The 16,198-nt window shown below is 50.1% G+C and overlaps 9 protein-coding genes across 9 annotated transcripts; 5 read left to right on the forward strand and 4 right to left on the reverse strand. All coding sequences in view use genetic code 12, as the record gives it.

Annotated features, from left to right (window-relative positions):
- Window positions 1-1,187: 1,187 nt before the first annotated feature.
- Window positions 1,188-2,171, forward strand: DIURU_000589 (uncharacterized protein; the record flags this gene model as incomplete). The annotated part of the gene is made up of 1 exon (XM_034158853.1): window positions 1,188-2,171. One exon carries the CDS (start codon window positions 1,188-1,190, stop codon window positions 2,169-2,171), a length of 984 nt encoding a protein of 327 aa, XP_034014578.1.
- A 285-nt stretch (window positions 2,172-2,456) lies between these two features.
- DIURU_000590 (uncharacterized protein) lies at window positions 2,457-3,041 on the reverse strand (the record flags this gene model as incomplete). Its single annotated transcript, XM_034158855.1, has 1 exon — window positions 2,457-3,041. One exon carries the CDS (start codon window positions 3,039-3,041, stop codon window positions 2,457-2,459), a length of 585 nt encoding a protein of 194 aa, XP_034014579.1.
- A 1,268-nt stretch (window positions 3,042-4,309) lies between these two features.
- UME1 (Ume1p) lies at window positions 4,310-5,566 on the reverse strand (the record flags this gene model as incomplete). The annotated part of the gene is made up of 1 exon (XM_034158856.1): window positions 4,310-5,566. One exon carries the CDS (start codon window positions 5,564-5,566, stop codon window positions 4,310-4,312), a length of 1,257 nt encoding a protein of 418 aa, XP_034014580.1.
- Window positions 5,567-5,860: 294 nt separating this feature from the next.
- Window positions 5,861-6,079, reverse strand: DIURU_000592 (DNA-directed RNA polymerase core subunit; the record flags this gene model as incomplete). Its single annotated transcript, XM_034158857.1, has 1 exon — window positions 5,861-6,079. The coding sequence occupies one exon, from the start codon at window positions 6,077-6,079 to the stop codon at window positions 5,861-5,863; it is 219 nt and encodes a 72-aa protein (XP_034014581.1).
- A 434-nt stretch (window positions 6,080-6,513) lies between these two features.
- On the forward strand, window positions 6,514-8,904 carry NAN1 (Nan1p; the record flags this gene model as incomplete). Its single annotated transcript, XM_034158858.1, has 1 exon — window positions 6,514-8,904. One exon carries the CDS (start codon window positions 6,514-6,516, stop codon window positions 8,902-8,904), a length of 2,391 nt encoding a protein of 796 aa, XP_034014582.1.
- Window positions 8,905-9,595: 691 nt separating this feature from the next.
- Window positions 9,596-10,345, forward strand: DIURU_000594 (ribonuclease H family protein; the record flags this gene model as incomplete). Its single annotated transcript, XM_034158859.1, has 1 exon — window positions 9,596-10,345. The coding sequence occupies one exon, from the start codon at window positions 9,596-9,598 to the stop codon at window positions 10,343-10,345; it is 750 nt and encodes a 249-aa protein (XP_034014583.1).
- Window positions 10,346-12,342: 1,997 nt separating this feature from the next.
- DIURU_000595 (uncharacterized protein) lies at window positions 12,343-13,257 on the forward strand (the record flags this gene model as incomplete). Its single annotated transcript, XM_034158860.1, has 1 exon — window positions 12,343-13,257. One exon carries the CDS (start codon window positions 12,343-12,345, stop codon window positions 13,255-13,257), a length of 915 nt encoding a protein of 304 aa, XP_034014584.1.
- Window positions 13,258-13,500: 243 nt separating this feature from the next.
- On the reverse strand, window positions 13,501-14,241 carry GRX3 (monothiol glutaredoxin; the record flags this gene model as incomplete). The annotated part of the gene is made up of 1 exon (XM_034158861.1): window positions 13,501-14,241. One exon carries the CDS (start codon window positions 14,239-14,241, stop codon window positions 13,501-13,503), a length of 741 nt encoding a protein of 246 aa, XP_034014585.1.
- Window positions 14,242-14,929: 688 nt separating this feature from the next.
- Window positions 14,930-16,162, forward strand: DIURU_000597 (uncharacterized protein; the record flags this gene model as incomplete). Its single annotated transcript, XM_034158862.1, has 1 exon — window positions 14,930-16,162. One exon carries the CDS (start codon window positions 14,930-14,932, stop codon window positions 16,160-16,162), a length of 1,233 nt encoding a protein of 410 aa, XP_034014586.1.
- Between the last annotated feature and the right edge of the window lie 36 nt (window positions 16,163-16,198).

Consider the following 16,198-nt stretch of genomic DNA (forward strand, 5'->3'; position numbering starts at 1 on the left):
TGCCATCATCAGAACAAATTAAGTGAGTTTTGAATCCATAATTATGATCGGCACAGCTCAAATATACGTATAATAGCAATCAGAAGATGTTTTGGAGGATGTAAGAAATATCGAAAAAAAACTTGAAATGATAATTTGAAATAATTTTTGACGAGCGGCGCAGTATGCAGGATTCAAAAAATCGAGAACGAAATTTTAGACGAGTGGCACGTGTTGGTATATGCAGGATGTAACCGGTCGACAAAGCTGCACAGTCAACTCTCGACCTTTCACATTTCATTCATCATAAACGTTGTCACCGAAAGTGCTATCTCAATTTAGAACCGGTATCTGGACCAAGTGCCTGCGTACCATGATTGGGTAAGATGTGTCCTGCACCAATATGAGACTCATTCTCTTTCTTGCAAGTGGTTTAAAAGACGTAAGAGATTGTGGCTAAATGTAAAACTGTTTTAGAATCGGTAACATTGCAAGTGACTACTATTCAGGTATCAGTGAAGGTATTTAAATAAGAAATATTATCATCATCATCATCATCGAGCTACATGCCGTGAAAACGCCTGTTTATTCGAAATCATCTGAAGAAATTCAGATGATTTGGGTTTTCATAAGTTTTCCCTTAATTAGAACTAAACCATTCTGGACATTCGTCAAGTGTAGGCATTCTAGAGTTGTCAATGTTATGCGTTGCCGCAAGATTGTGCTTCAATGGCAACCCAAGCGAATTGCTGATGACAGTCTCCACCAATTGGATGTGAGGCTTTGTAAATATTCAGAAGGCGTTGTTGACGTCTTTCAACGGATGAAATGAGGGTTCGTCACGCGATCTTGCTAACAATTGCCATTATTCAAGTTGAGAGTATTGTCGTCTGTTGTTGGATACGTGGTTAAATCAAGATATATGACAGAAATACTAGCTGATCTCATCTCACGGATCATATACTAAGCCTTGTCAAGACATGTAACCTTTTTCTGAACACTATCAAATTCAGATCATTTAATATGATCGAGTAGATTGTGGCATAGCCAAAACTTAGTTACAAACGTACCGTATCTTGAGAATTGGATCGTCCATAATAGCTTTATCAGCTCCGATCAATTTGTGATTATGCCAGAAACTATCCTCTCGTGTATTTCATGAGCGCGCCACTTCTGCGGGTGTTCCCCGATAATTCCGTGCGTATGATATGACCTCAATAGGCGAGTACGTGGGACGAACTCTCGACGACCCAGGGCTCTTCTATGACCAAGTGGACTATGCTAAGGCTAGTGCCGCCACGGGTATCCCTCCAGAGCTCATCGCTTACGCCATTGATGACGAGTTTGATCGGCGGTTGTTCGGGAATGGCGACGTTGCCACCTTCTTCACCAACTTACCCACGAGCAAGCTGGCGCTGGTGACTGTGGAGGCTCAATTGGACCGGTTACACCTAACCCCGTTTGTTTCGGAACTGACCTCCGCCACCCTGGGCTCTGCGGACAGGGACACCCCGTCAATATCCAAACCCCCGACAACTGAGCCAACATCGCTACCACCATCATCGAACAAAATCAAAGCGAATGCAGTCAACCAGCATAATCATTCACGACAACCTGCAACTTCAGAGGAGCCAAAGAACGTTGCTCTACGTCCATACTCCCACCCGGCTCCAATCAATCCTACCCTACTTCACGTCACCGTCAAAGCCACTGTGGAACCTCTGCAAACGTTAGCGGCAGCTCCTCCAATTGCCCCGCGACAAGAAGCGGTGAAGAGTACCCGTCATCTGCTGCCGATATCGCCGTTGGCGCCAGCGACGCCATCACCTCCTCGAGCTCGTCGACGTCAGTCAATGGTGGAACAAGCGCTCCCACGATACATTAAAAGCCAGCTTAAACTGCCACCGCGTACTTCCGGAGGTACCACTGGCGTCTACTCTACCGTGGTGGAGGAGGAGCTCGGAGTTAGCGGGTTTATTCGCTCTCCCGGATCGCTGCTGCTGAAAGTGCCCCCGCCACTGCTGGATGTGCTTGACTTTGACGAAGAATACATCTCTCCAGCCCTGCTTAGTCGATTTTATGGGGTGCCGGCGCCGCCGAAACCGCTGGACACGCTGGACGTGGACTTCATCACGATAAACGACCTGAACGACGACGACACCCATGATAATGATTACCTCTTCAATCTCTAAGTATATTGTATGGTTGTCGTATATTTCGCATCAAGTAATACCTTAAACAATGTATAGGTATTGGAAATCCATTGTTAATGCATTATATTTTGATTGTGGTCATCTCAAAAAACTGTTCAACATTGTTGGCATTTCAGTTGACATCCCAACCAAATGTCCATATTCATGAGCAATAAGCACCAACAATACTAGAAACTACACACCGAGATTTTACTAATGTTTATTGTTAACCTTTTGCTATCCTATGCATTTCCCTAAATAACCGTGCTGAAACAACCGCCCGCCTTAACCAAGACGAGCCATGGGTCGACGCACACCCCAGCTCTCCGTCCACGACACGGGGGTTTTTGTGGCTATCGGTGGCCGCCTTTCCAACGACCGCAGCGCCTTAGTATGTGCGAGCAGGAGTGCCAGCAGCTTCGCCAGCGCCTGCTTAATCTCGACGCCCGCGTCGCGATAGGTGCCCTTGCGCTCGATCTTGGCGATCTTGTCGGCGATGTCGTTGAGCACGACGTCGACCCGGGTGCTGTGGTTGGGCTGGTGCCAGTGGCGGCGCAAGGTGTCGAGCACGTCCTGGTTGTCGACGTAGATAGTGTAGCGGCACCGCGCCGACATCATGTAGTCGAGGGCGCTGTCGATGCCTAAGAGCAGGGCGTATACTTGGTGGGAGCCGCAGGGGACGCCGGCGACGTCCAGCACCCGCTGGCCTTGGTTGGGAATGCACGGCAGGTCCTCGATGTACACCCCGTAGCCAAACGTGCCCCGTTGGTGGGCGGTAGCGACAAAGATTCCCGTGGAAAGGAAGGTGGGACCGGGACGGCGAGGACAGGGGACGGGCGACACTTCACGGGACGAGGCGAACCTAACCATGTCGAGCTAAAGGCGGTCGAGATGGGGGCGGAAGGGTAGACTATATAGTTCATGCGGGTTTTACTTTTTGTGGTCGAGGAGGGGGCTCAGGTCCATCGAGGCAGGGGGTGCAGGGGCGTAACAGTGCCGATGTGGGGATACGGAGACTAGGCAGCGGGGAGTGGTACAAAACGTGTAGTGAGACCGGTAGCCACAGTAGAGTATCTACAGACACCTGTTGACATCGTCGCCATGGGGACTGCGCGTCAGCGCGCCGCCTTGATCGTCAGTGACTGGCCGCTGCGGGGTAGATGGAGTCGACATTTCAGCGCAGGGGGACTAATAGGAGGGGAAGGTGGAGGCGCGACCAATATCGCCAGGGAAACGCTATTGTCGTCGTCATCGCCACCGCTATACACCTAACTGTACTACCTAACTCATGACTTGAAGGTGGTGGTTCGGTAGTGGCAAATGAAGTTAGTGCCGAGGCCTCTGGGCCGATATTTCTTCAAACTCTTTTTTTTTCTCTTTTTTTCCTCAATGGGGGGGAAAGGGCTCGCCAGTGACGTAACTGAGAGTAGGGGTGCAACTTTAATTGGCGATTTGGTCCCGCCTCTGTGCGAGTGTGCACTCCTCACTCAGCGTGAAATACCACCCCTCCACGGCACACAGGCTGTGACTTGAGACCTTTGACATCGCGGCCTTCAGTTGAGGAAATTGCCACGTAAGCCAATCGTAGCCAGTATAACTGATCTAGCCCCTATCATTGTTTGCGATGTTTTCACGATCCCTTGAACTGTGGTGCCGAGTGACCGCGGCGTTGCTTTCTCCAACTCCGTGCTCCGAGCTCTGTGATCGCTCCCCCCTCCTGGGGTGGGCATAATCCCACGATGATCTCGTAAGTCCGGAAGCAACCCCAACAACTCCAGAAGCTAAAACCAGCCACAAAACCCGTTAATGTCGGGCGCCACAATCCGTATCTGTGGTAGCGTACCGCACCCTGACCTCAGACACGGGGTTACGCTTGCCAAACCTCCTGTGAAATGTCTATCGATTGTAGAAGGAACAGCTGATTAGGGGCAACCGAATTGTCATAAAGCAATACCTCAGCCCGCCCCTGACCTAAATTTGGCAAAGTGGTCGCAGCTGGTCCCCGCTTTTTCACCCTGAGGCGAGACCCTAAATCTGATTAAGGGTGGCAGGTAAAAGTGATGATGAGGTCATTGCACAGACACTCGCCACAAATACACTTGGGAATTACATTTAATCATACATATTTTTCATACCCTCTATTCCTCGTCGTGGCTGCGTTCGATCAACGTTTTCGGCTTCCACACCTCCAATAAATTGTCCTCTCCTACCAGAGCATAGATCCCCTTCACCTTGGGGTGAATGCCGACATCGTTGACCCGATTGGTGTGGCCGGCGTGGATAAATTTGAGACAGGGGTCCGCCTTAGTGGCGGATTGCTTGCCGCGCTTCAGCAGCTGCTGCTGCTCATCGGTAGGGTAAACGAACTCAGTGTCGAGCCGCTCCAAGTCCCACGTGATCACCCGCTTGTCCAACGCCCACAGCAAAAGCTGCATCGGGTCGTTGTGGGTGTCCCAGCGCACCCCGATCACGGTGTCGGTGTGGCCGTGGAGCTCGCGGAAGGCCTGGTTGGGGTTGCGCAAGTCGAAAAGCAGCACCACGTTGTCTCTGCCCGCGGTGGCATATACGGTAGCAAGCTCGGGATGGACTGCTACCGCCATCTGCACTTGGGGATTCGTCACTTTGATGGCAGGGTTGGCGGTAGAGCTCTTGTCGCGGATATCATGCCATTGCGTGGTGTAATCGTCCAGCACCGAGGCAAACAACAGCGGGTGGACTCTCAGCAGCGACAAGTCGTTGATGGGCCCGTCGTGGCTCTTGAATAATTGGATAGGGGTCAGCGGCTTCGCCACGTCCCAAAGGGCAATGTGGAAATCCAGTGCCCCCGTCAAGAACAGTTCCGAGTCGACCCACTCCACCGCTTGTCCTTCAAGTTTATGGTAGCGGAACGTGAGCTGGTCGTAGTTGCCCAAGTCGAATAAGTGGACAATACCTTCGCCGTCAATAGCCACCGCACGGGCTTCGTCCGGCAGTACCCGTAACCGGTTAAGCTCCCGCGGCACTTTCCACCGGTTGACAGTGGAAAAAGGCAGCTCGACGTCGAGCTGGGAGAGCGGGATGGGCACCAGGTCGGCGTTGGGGCACACGGTGGCAAAGTCGGGCGCTAGTGTCAGCGGCAACGCCACCTCGCCCAACTTAAGGTAATTAGCCCCTTTTTCCAGGGTGTTAGTACCATATAAGTAGCGTAGTTTGACCAGGTTTTTGTTATCTGAGTAGGAGTAGTCGCCGAGCCACTGGACAATGAGCGACGGGTAGTCAAGCAGCACCGAGCGGATGGTGTCGTAGAGCAACGGCACCAGCTTCTTCCATATCTTGTACTCCTCGTTGGTGAGCTTCTCCTTGAGCTGGAGTTCCTCGATGATCTCCTTTTCCGCCACCGCCGTGTCGGGAGCCATGGTGAGTGAGGTGTGGGTGCGCCGCGCAAAGTGAGGTCAACAGTGGTGAGCCGGCGACGAAATATGGCTGAGACAAATTAAAGGTCAGATTAACGATATGAGTGTTTCAGGGTGATAAATGAATTGATATTTCACTAATTATATAATATATCTCGAGGTTTCACCTTGGTGAAGCGTGTGCCTATATATCAGTGTCAGCCGCTACATTGGTGCCTGTTACTGGAACCCTCAGGCTCAGGAAGCAAGTTTCACCCCTCCAAAAAATCCATTATGACCGTTTATTGTATACTGAGCCTAGTTAATTTCCTTCTTTTCCAACGGGTTGTACCGCAAAAACTTTTCGATCAAGTCGACGTGAGTCAACACCATCCGCCGGCAGCAGTAGCGCTTCAACTTGAGCTTGTCCAACGCGTCCCCTTCGGTGATGTGTTCGTCCTGGAGGTACTCAAGGTACGTCTCCCACTTGTCCCCGACGACCTTACCGCACGAGAAGCATCTGATGGGGATAATCATCTGGTGGCTGCGATGGGATGTTCTCTGGCGCGACTTCGCACCAGCGATAAAGAGTGCTGAATAATGCACGCAGGGAAACAAACATCGCCACCCTGGGGGTAATATGTGATATGATGATTGACAGTTGAAATCAGAATAACAGTCTCTACTCTATCTATTGTCATTTGTCGTCGGTATTCGTGGAAAATTCACGGGGTTAGCAATAACTGGTGACATTATGGGAACAAATGTTAGTTTTTATTACAATGTTCAAATGTTATCAAGCTCATTTGACTACCGACATCCACCTCTGAACCGTACTCTTTGTCTTCTCTAATTGTTAGAATTCCCATATCCATATTGATTTTTCCTCTCATCATTGACTTTTCCCTCTCATCAGCCTCTCCTTTGGTGTTCTCACTTAGCGAGCCGCACCCACCTCATCGCACACCAGGATGACCCAGTGGAAATTGGCCATGGCGTCGGCCGGCGGGCCCCACGAGATGCCGTACTCCCAACGCGGGGCGCTGGTGATCTCTCCCGACGCCCGCTACCTGGCAGTGGTGATGGAACGACTGCTCCGCATCTACTTCCTCCAGACCCGCCAGTGTATCAAGACGATCGACTTCGACTGCCGCCAAGTATGCGACGCCCTCATGGACCTGCAACACGTCTACTTGTTCTTAGACCACGGGAAAGTGGCTGTGATCGACTGGAAAGACAGAGTTCGCCAAGTTGTCCGGCGGTTTGAACTTAAACCGCCGCTGCCCATCCTCAACATCATCGGTGCCGTCCCCGACGCTGAAGACATCTACTACGCAGTATGTGGTAGCAACAAGAACGCTACCACCCGTACGGTGGTGAAGCTCGCTCCAGAAGCTAAGGCTGAGACCGTTTGGACGGAAGAAGGGGTGCTTCTCCACGCGGTGCTGACTGACCGCACCAAGGTCGCTTTCCTCACTAATAACCACGAGGTAGTGATCTACCATATGGATGCGCCCCAGGCAACTCCTGAACACCTCAAATTCCCTTATAAGCTGCCGATCACGCTGATGGCGATCTCGAACGACCAAGTGGTGGCGCTTGGGTCGGAGCTGGGGCCGATCCAGGTGGTGTACGGTGGTCTCGAGACTCCCGTGCCGCAAAAATTGCTCAAATGGCACGTCGAAGCGGTATCAGCAGTTGCTTTTACTCCCGATGGTCGCTACTTGCTTTCAGGTGGTAAAGAAAAAGTGTTGGTGTTCTGGCACTTGGATCTGGACAAGACTCAGTTCTTGCCTCGTCTCAATGGTGCTATTGACGCCATTGGCATTGACGACCCTAATAACGTCGTCTACCAACTTTTACTTGACCACGGCCCTCACCACGCTGAAGTGGTGGTGATTCTGGCGGTGGACTTGGTGCTGAGACTCGCGGTGACGCTGATTCGGCCCCAGTTCCACTCTGACCCCAGCAATGTGGCTAAAGCCCGCAAAAAGCTTGCTAAGCGCGGCGAATACCGCCCCACTAAGCTTTTACACGACTACTCGACCCAAACGGAAATCAACCCCAAGCTGGGTCACGTTTTCGTCCCTACGGGTCTGTCATTCCAGACATTTGACCTCGTCCGCCAGGAACAAGTGGCGGTGCAAAACGCTACTCTGGTGATCTCTACGGGTAAGGTGAGACTGGAACAGGACTTGGTGGAACCAGAAATCACTCAGCTCAAATTTACTGTTGATGGCGAGTGGATGTGCACTTTCGACCAAGTGGAGACTCTGGACGTCGACCAGTTGTTGCTGAAGCACGACAAGCAGTACGCACTCAAATTCTGGAAGTTTGTCGACACCTCGCTGAGCAAAGACCCCAGCTTGGGCCACTGGGAACTCACGACCAAGATCATGGCTCCCCATGGTGCCAACCCCGTGGTGGCGATTGTCGCTGCTCCTAAAGCCTACCAAAACGGCCAAGCGTTCTTAACTGCCGACAACAAAGGTGGTTTGCGGGTGTGGCGTCCTCGTAGTCCCGTCGACGTCACCCTGAACGCGTTAAGAGGCCAGCAGACGGCGTGGACGATGCGCAAAACGCACCCGCTGGGCGCGGTGGCACTGGCGGTGTCGTGTGCGTGGCTGGACGACGGGCTGGTGATTGTACGCCTGGTGGAGCTGACGGTGGCCACGTTCAACGCCCACACCTTCCAGGAGATCCCTCCCTCAGAGTTCTGCGTGCCTCTGCTCACAGGGCTGCCGATCCGCGCCGTCCAGTTTGTCGGCACCCACTTGGTGGTGTTGCTGAAGACGAGAGTCCTGCTGTTCAACATGGTTACTGGTGCCGTTGACTCCTACGGTGCTGCTGTCGACACTACTGCCGGCGCGGCGCTGATCATGGCGGTGGATCCCGAGCGCCAAGTCGTGTGCTTAGCGGTGAACTACTACAATGAATCGCCGTTTGAAGTGAGACTGAAGCTTGTGGTGATTGACCCTTCCCAAACCCAGCCGGTGGCGACCCACCAGCTCTATAGCGGCGTTGCTGCCGTCAGATACGACCCCACCACGCACCAGTTCGTGTTTGTCGACTTTGAACTGCGTCTCGGTACGCTTACAGTGGAAGACAGCGACAATGGTGTGCGGGTATCGATGGCTGACGCCATGAAGCAGAAGTTGCTCGACGCCCAAATTACTGCCGACATCATGAGCCAGAGGCGTGCTGCCGATAGCCGCATTGGCACCAGCACGGTGGAGGCGATTGAGGTTGGTGGCGAGGCGGCGGCACCGAAGCCAGTCGACCTCAACTTGATCCAGCCGCTCTTCCACCTGGCGGTGGAGTTGGAGACGTTGTTTGACCGCATCGTCAAGGTGATTAGATAGCATGAATAATGGATAGACAATAGACCCTGAAAAGATAGAGGGGGTGAAGTCGTTTCGAGCACTCACCGAAGTCCAATTGAATGGCATCATGGCATCGATAGTTCTAGATCAAGATCAAATATTAATGTCGTATCAGCAATGGTGGACGATGAGAGCGATTACTGGGCAACCAATCATCAAAGTGGTGTTGAAATCACTGAAATTGAACATACAACTCATCGATTTGTTCTCAATAGAGTTACTACGAGTTTGACTAATTGAGTCTAATATAGTAGGTTCTTTGAAATATTGGCACTTTTACACGAATTGCCGAGACAGTCGTTGTGTTTCTTTTTCTTTGGGACCAATTAATGAAAACAGGGGTGATAAGAACCCCCTTTTCCAAACTCTATTCCTGACTTTTAACTATAGGCATTATGGGAGTGTTGAAGTGCTAGAACGCGGCTGGTCTCGGTGCGCGTTTTTCATCACAACCCCTCCCCTCATCAATGCATGGAGCCCAAACACAGTAACTACCATGAAAGCGCTTGAAAGTTTTTGAACTAGAGTTTCAAAGTATGAGATCGCTGTCATTTAAGTCGACAATGGCCTTATCTTTCGCCCCTTTTGTCCACACAACTAAAGATACCAGGAAGTAATAACGGATAAGCTATAAATGCTTTCGATTTGAATCATTCATTTGGTAAATCAGATGTTAGCTTATTGCTATTATGCCGTCGTTATCGGTCGCTCTCCTGGAATCTACACTAATTGGAGTACCTATATTGATCAAGTTTGGGGTTACTCAGGAGCAATTTCTCAAGGTTTCCCAACAAAACTGGCTGCTGTTACTTTCTTGATTACAGGAAAACGTGTTCTCACGAATGGCACATTACAGATGTCGATCAACTCTAGCCATCTAAATGAGCTAACCCCAAGGGTTAACGTCTACGCAGATGGTGCGTGCGGAAGATACGGCCTGCTGGATTTTATTGCTGGTGGTATCGGGGTGTATTATGGAAAGGCTGATCCTCGTAATGTGAGCAAGACTCTCATCGAAGTTGATTGTAATGATGACTGCAAAAGCCATCGAGCTGAACTCCTCGCAATCAAGTGTGCGTTGGACAACGAAGCAAAACTCTTAAAAGACGGAACGTCTGAGGGGCCAATTAACATCCACTCTGATTCGCTCCAGTCCCTTCTCAGCATGACGTTTTTGCGAGAATATTGGAAGGTCAATGGCTGGCGCAAATTGTCGGGAGGACGTATCAAAGACATGGACTTGATTGTACCAATGTCACGCCAATTGGACTCAATTAATCAAATCTATAATGACAAATGGTGGGGTCCGGTTCAATTCACGAAAGTACCAAGCCATCTGAATGTTAGCGGTAATATCTATGCTGATTGTTTAGCCAAACAAGGTGCGGACGAAATGTTTTCGATTTTGTATACTGATTGATCTATGTAAAGTTCAACTAGGTTTATTTTTGCTACATGAAAATCCCATCTCCTATCGTGTTCAAAAGGTTTGATGATGCAAGTTGAATATTTGAGGTACATAGTGCTAGTCTGACGACGATAATTGAGTCAAGGTATGATTACGCTACTTTACTCATAAAGCGTTAGTTGATCTCTAATAAGACTCGAGTTAATTGGCTGCATTGTTTGTTTGTAGGTGTATGTGAAAATTCTGTCATGTTTATTATTGTATGTCCAAAAATAGGCATAGTCTCATCTTTGAACAATAGCGCATCAAATGTTCGAAGACTACTCGCATGAACGTGGAAGTTCCTGAACATCTTACAATAGCTGCATTTGTCATTTCGTTCTGATCTTTGATCTGGGAATACGAGTTGGTCCTGACAACAGTACCATTTCAAACTTTTCATCCTGCATCTTATTCAATCACATCGTTCTCTGCCATGTTAGACATCGCAGCTGCAAGGTTCTCAAAATCGGTAACATGATGTGGTCGCCCATCCTAACCGCGAAAGCCAGTCGGCTATGTAGACACCAATAAGCCGTTTGGGGCTCTTTGTAGGCTTAAAAGCCTCAATTGGTCAAGATGCGGATAGAGACACCTTCAGTTTAGTGAGGAGGGATGGTTGTCAATGAGAATTTAGGTTGTCAAGGAGATGACTATACTAGCTCGGGGACTCAGGGATGCTCGTCAATTCCTAACTTTAGAAGTTGGCCACGCCGGACACAAAACTCACTGGGCCCCAACAATAAACTGCATAATCACACAACAACGCTTCATGTTTCTCCTCTCCCCCTATTGCTGTCATCCGCACGCATATTCGAGTACTTTCTCGAAAATGCGCCAAGTCGGCACCGCTTGTATATGACGTCACGCACTCTTCTTGAGGAAGCTTGGAATAAACTTGAACAATTTGATACTAGTCCTTAATTACTTTGGGGTTATCGCGAGTAAATGCTGGTTGACATTAGGTTTTCATAGCGATATGTAACCAGAGTTTACCATTTTTGCGGCGATATCACTTGCCGCATAATGACGTCGTTGAGCTGATAATTACGAACACCGCTGCATCAAAAGGCCTTATCCCCCATCAAAGCCACCACTTTAATGCCTCGGTTGTGACGCATGGAGCCATGAGGTGCGTTATGGTCAGTTGACAACCCTAGGCAAGTGGAAGTTCTCGAGGGGGACCGGTACACTGTTGACCATTATTCGTACATGAGGACACAAACACCGACGACGGCAAAAGGAACATGCTGAACCCCCCTGCATTACCTATAACTGGTATAACTCAGCATTTTACTTTAGCTTCTTCCGTGATCGAAGTATCATGATTGATCAATGATACCAGTACCAATGTCGACCATAGTCAAACCCCGAGACTGGTACTATTGAACGCAAATTATCACCTCGTGGCTATAACAATGGCACCTGCGAGGTCACAGGCTTGCAGAAAATCCGTGACCTGACAACTTCGCATTTGCAGTCGGGTATAACATGACCGGAAAGATGGGGATGGGCTAATTTTAGCACGGAAGCCGTATATTTTGATGGTAAATCGACGCTAGTTGTCGTCAACCTGCTGATATTACCTGCAGCAACCACGCGGCCCCAACCAGGCCAAATTCCTAATGAACAAGTTGTAACCTCAGGCATTGGCCTTGAGCCGTGGTTAGTTGAGGGTGTCATTAATTGCTTACTCCTAATTCATCTCGGTAACTCAGGTCCCCGCCTCACAAGCATTCCTCATTAATGGCTGGCTCGTTTCGAAAACGAGCTCGCAAAAACTTGATCGTTCCTTGATGCAACATATTTGATGTGCAGGTGAGGAGCCCGAGGTTCCCCGCGGCACCACTCTCAAACTGCAGCTAATAAAATTTGCAACCATCCGGCCCAGCAGCAAATGAATCAACTATAAATACGCCAGTCCTTCCGACCAATTTGTTTTCTCTTCAATCAAATCACGTTTACCAAATATGAGACTTTCCATTGCTGCTCTCTCCGCTATCGCCTCCGTGGTGGCCGCCGACAAGTTATTTGGTGCTATCATCATTCGCTCGGGGTCTAAGTTCCAATACGGCAGCCTCGACATTGCCGGCGACGCTGTTCACGTGAACGACAAGGATGGCGACAAGATTGAGAACTTCCGCCTTTTGGAGGATGGCACCCTCCAAGACGACGCCACCAAGAAGTTCATTGTCATCGGCGACAACGGCGACGTTGAAGTTGCTGACGAAGGCAAGCCCGGGTGGTCGGTTGACGGTGACCACTTGTCTTACAGCGCTCATGGGTTCGAAGCCTGCCCTACTGATGGCGAGAAGTACTTCTTGCACTGGTCTGACAACGTTGCCGACCAATGCGAAGGTGGTACCGGTCTCTCCATCCGTGCCCTTGACGTTCACGATGTCGCTTCAGAAAACAAGGACGATGAAGGTGACAAGCAAGACAACAACGACAACCAACAACAACAACAACAACAAAAAGAGGACCAAAACCCGCCCGCGTTCGAACAAAAGGACGGGTTTGGCCTCGTCGCCATCCACTCGGGTACCGATTTCCAAAACCAACCGATCAAGAAGGACGACGCCCACCCTCACGTGTTCCTGGTCGGTGGCTCTGCTGGCCGTGACTTGACTCTCATCTTGAAGGATGATGGCACTTTGGTTGACCAAAACGGCCGCGGGGTGTTTGTTGGCAACAACGGTGATGTTGGTAACGTTGACCCTTGGGGCGAACAACAAGCCACTGGTGGTTTCAGCGTCAAGGACGGCAACTTGTATTTCAACAACGAGCAATCGTTCTACGCTTGCCCTGGTGGTCCCAACCTGTTCTCCCTTACTGTCAAGGGCTGGGACGGTTGCACTGGCCTTCAATTGAAGGTTTTCCAATGATTGATTTTGATATCCAATATGCACCCAAGTTTCTACCTATTTTTATGATTTATGAATATATGAGTATTTGAATTATACATGTAGCACAAAGACGTCATCCGTTCTCACCTTTATTGGTATTACTAACAATAGACTGGTGACAGCTTTCAAGAATTACGACTAAAGAAGCGTCAGTGCAATTGGAGCATAGATGTACACCACTCTACAAATGATCACTATGATGTTGATTAAGTCTATGCAAATTTAACCTTGCAAAGCGTGTTCGAAGAAGTCTTCATCCTCCTCAACGTTCTCCTTAATAATGTCCAAACCCCCTTGGAACTCACCGTTGATGTACAACTGAGGGAAGGTGGGCCAGTCGCTGAACTTCTTGAGCCCCTGTCTCACCAGGTCGTCCTTCAAGATGTCGAAGAAGCCGAATCTCACCAGGTGTTCACGCAAAATCGCCACTAGTTGACGGGAGAAGCCACACTGCGGCAGCGACGGCGACCCCTTCATGAACAACATGATGGGAGCGGCGTTAGTCAACTTCTTGAGCCGTTCGTTGAGTGCTTCCTCCAGCTCGGGTTCGGCCGTAGTGGGCTCTTCGGCGGTCTGCGCGGGGGCAGCAGCGGTGCCAGCAGCACCAGTGGTGGTGGAAGACGCCGCCAGCGGCTCGGCAAATTGGTTGAGGGCGTTCACCAACTCCTTGGGGTCGGCTCCCAGGAACTCGGCCAAAATGGTGGCATTGCGGATGAGGATGAAGTAGGGGACGGCATTGACGTCGAAGAGCTCAGCGATGTCGGTATGCTTCTCCGCGTCCACCAGAAGGAACACGTACTGGGGGTCGCTGGCCTTGGACTCGGCGACAGTGTTGTACACCGAGGTCATCGTCTTGCACGGCGCCGCCCACTCGGTGTGGAAGTACACGGCGATGAGCTTGCCGGGCTTATCCTTGGTGAGTGTCAGAAACTGGGTCTCGTTTTCCACTTCGATCACGGCCATGGCGGAGTAGGATATGGGGTGAAAGCGGGTGGCGTGTCGACGGCGGCGGATGGGGAAAAGGGAGGGAGAGATGAATCAGGTGCGGCTCGGGTGCGACTCGGTGCGGCGCGGAGTCAGTGGTGGAACCCGACGGAATTTAACGGATACCTTTGTTGAGGGCTTGTAAAATATAAATTTGTTGACTTTGAACATTCGAGCCAATAGTAGAGGTGGCAAAAAGTGCTGTTTGTAGTTCAGGGGCTGGGTTAGCCGGAGATAACGGGAATTGACTGAGGCAAACCCGAGTGCGGGTTGTCAGGTAAATGCCACAGTGACGATGTGATTAATAAGCATAGGCTGTATAACACTTTCCAACGAAACATACACCGTTGAAGAAAAACGTCAGCTTTTACATTATAGTATTTCTTGGTTTGACTTCAATTGTTTTTCTAGTTTTATATCTGATAAACACCATGTGACGGGTGGCTGAGGCGGCCATTGATGGTTTTGATAACAACTGCTCGGTAAAAACACAATCGCAATCGCTCACTATCAAAACATTTTAAACTATTTCCCCAATACAGTTTCATTCTAATGCTTGAGGGTCGTGTCAGACTGCTTCTGGTGTGACTTTATCGCTACCCTATATTGTTAGCGGTTCGCATTGTTTCGAGTCCCATCGCCGCCACTCGCTCACTGGACCCACGCCATGTCATTTGCGGCGTGTCACCAGCACCTCACCGAGCTCAAGGCGCTCATATCGTCGCTAGACGATGTGCTGCTGCCGCCGACGCCGAGAATCAAGTGGCTTTGTGACTCGTTGCGCTCGATTATGACCACTTATGGCGCGGTGATCACCGACCACGATATCGCCCACCGCCTCGGCATCGACACCGAAGCGCTCCAAAAGCAACTGGACGCGACGGTCTCCGACGCCGAGGTGGAGATATCGCAGGCAGTGGTCGTCAACCAGCCGTCCCAGGCGTCGACGGCGTTTGCCAACATGCGCAAAGCTGTCGAGGTCCAATTCATCCAGGCAAAGCTCCAGCCGGCGTTGCAGACATTGCTGCTGTATTTGAGCGCCTTCCAGTTCCGCCAGCAGTTGGATGCTCTGCGTCCTCAACCGTATATGGAGTACAATTACCTCAAGTTCTTGGTGACGTTATACCAGGTATTGTGGCAAGACGACATCCTGGGCGATGTCCGGGTGCTTGAGCTGATCTTGACCAAGGTGAACTTTTACTATCTGAAGAACTCGGTGGCATTAATCGACTTCCCCGAAGAAGTGGCGTACTATAATCAAATCAAAGTATTAAACTTATTTGTCAAAGCTAAACTTGGACAAATTCCTGAGTTCCTTGAAGGGTTTGAAACTCATTTGGCCGATGCCATCACTGACCCGGACTTGGTCAACATCTATATGGTGTTTTGTGTGCTTACTATGCTGTTCAACCAACTCACCTACGCCGAAAGTGATCATTTTGAGACTTTGTCTTCCACCCAGTTATACCAAAAAATCCTCGATCCTTTAGCCAAAGCAAAGCTTGCTCAAGTTTCAGGCGTACTTGCGCTGGCGTCATTTCAACAGTGGTATCACACCATCATTGCCCCTTATGTGAACATCACTTTTGAATACTTCCACTCCACCATCATCCTTAAAATGTTCGTGTTGATCATGAATATGACGGCTCGAATCTCGCGCCAGCAATTGGAGGAGCTCTTAGGAGCCCCGAGGATTGGCGAGCTTTTGATCCAAGTACTCGGCGTGGTACAACTCAGAGGTGTTGCTTACGATTGCGAGACGGATTGCTTTGTCACGAGCACACCTGAGTCCTCTACCGAACAATTACAAGAGAGCGTTGCCCTGGTGGCGGCGACCATGCTGGGTGAGGCTGAAGCGATGATGATGAAAGCGTTATTAGTTAGTCGGGCTATGGAATAGTTAATGAAAAACTTGCATCCACGAATAGGGAAAGCT

Source organism: Diutina rugosa (assembly GCF_008704595.1).
Source record: "Diutina rugosa strain CBS 613 chromosome Unknown scaffold26_size169552, whole genome shotgun sequence".
Lineage (NCBI taxonomy): Eukaryota > Fungi > Ascomycota > Pichiomycetes > Serinales > Debaryomycetaceae > Diutina > Diutina rugosa.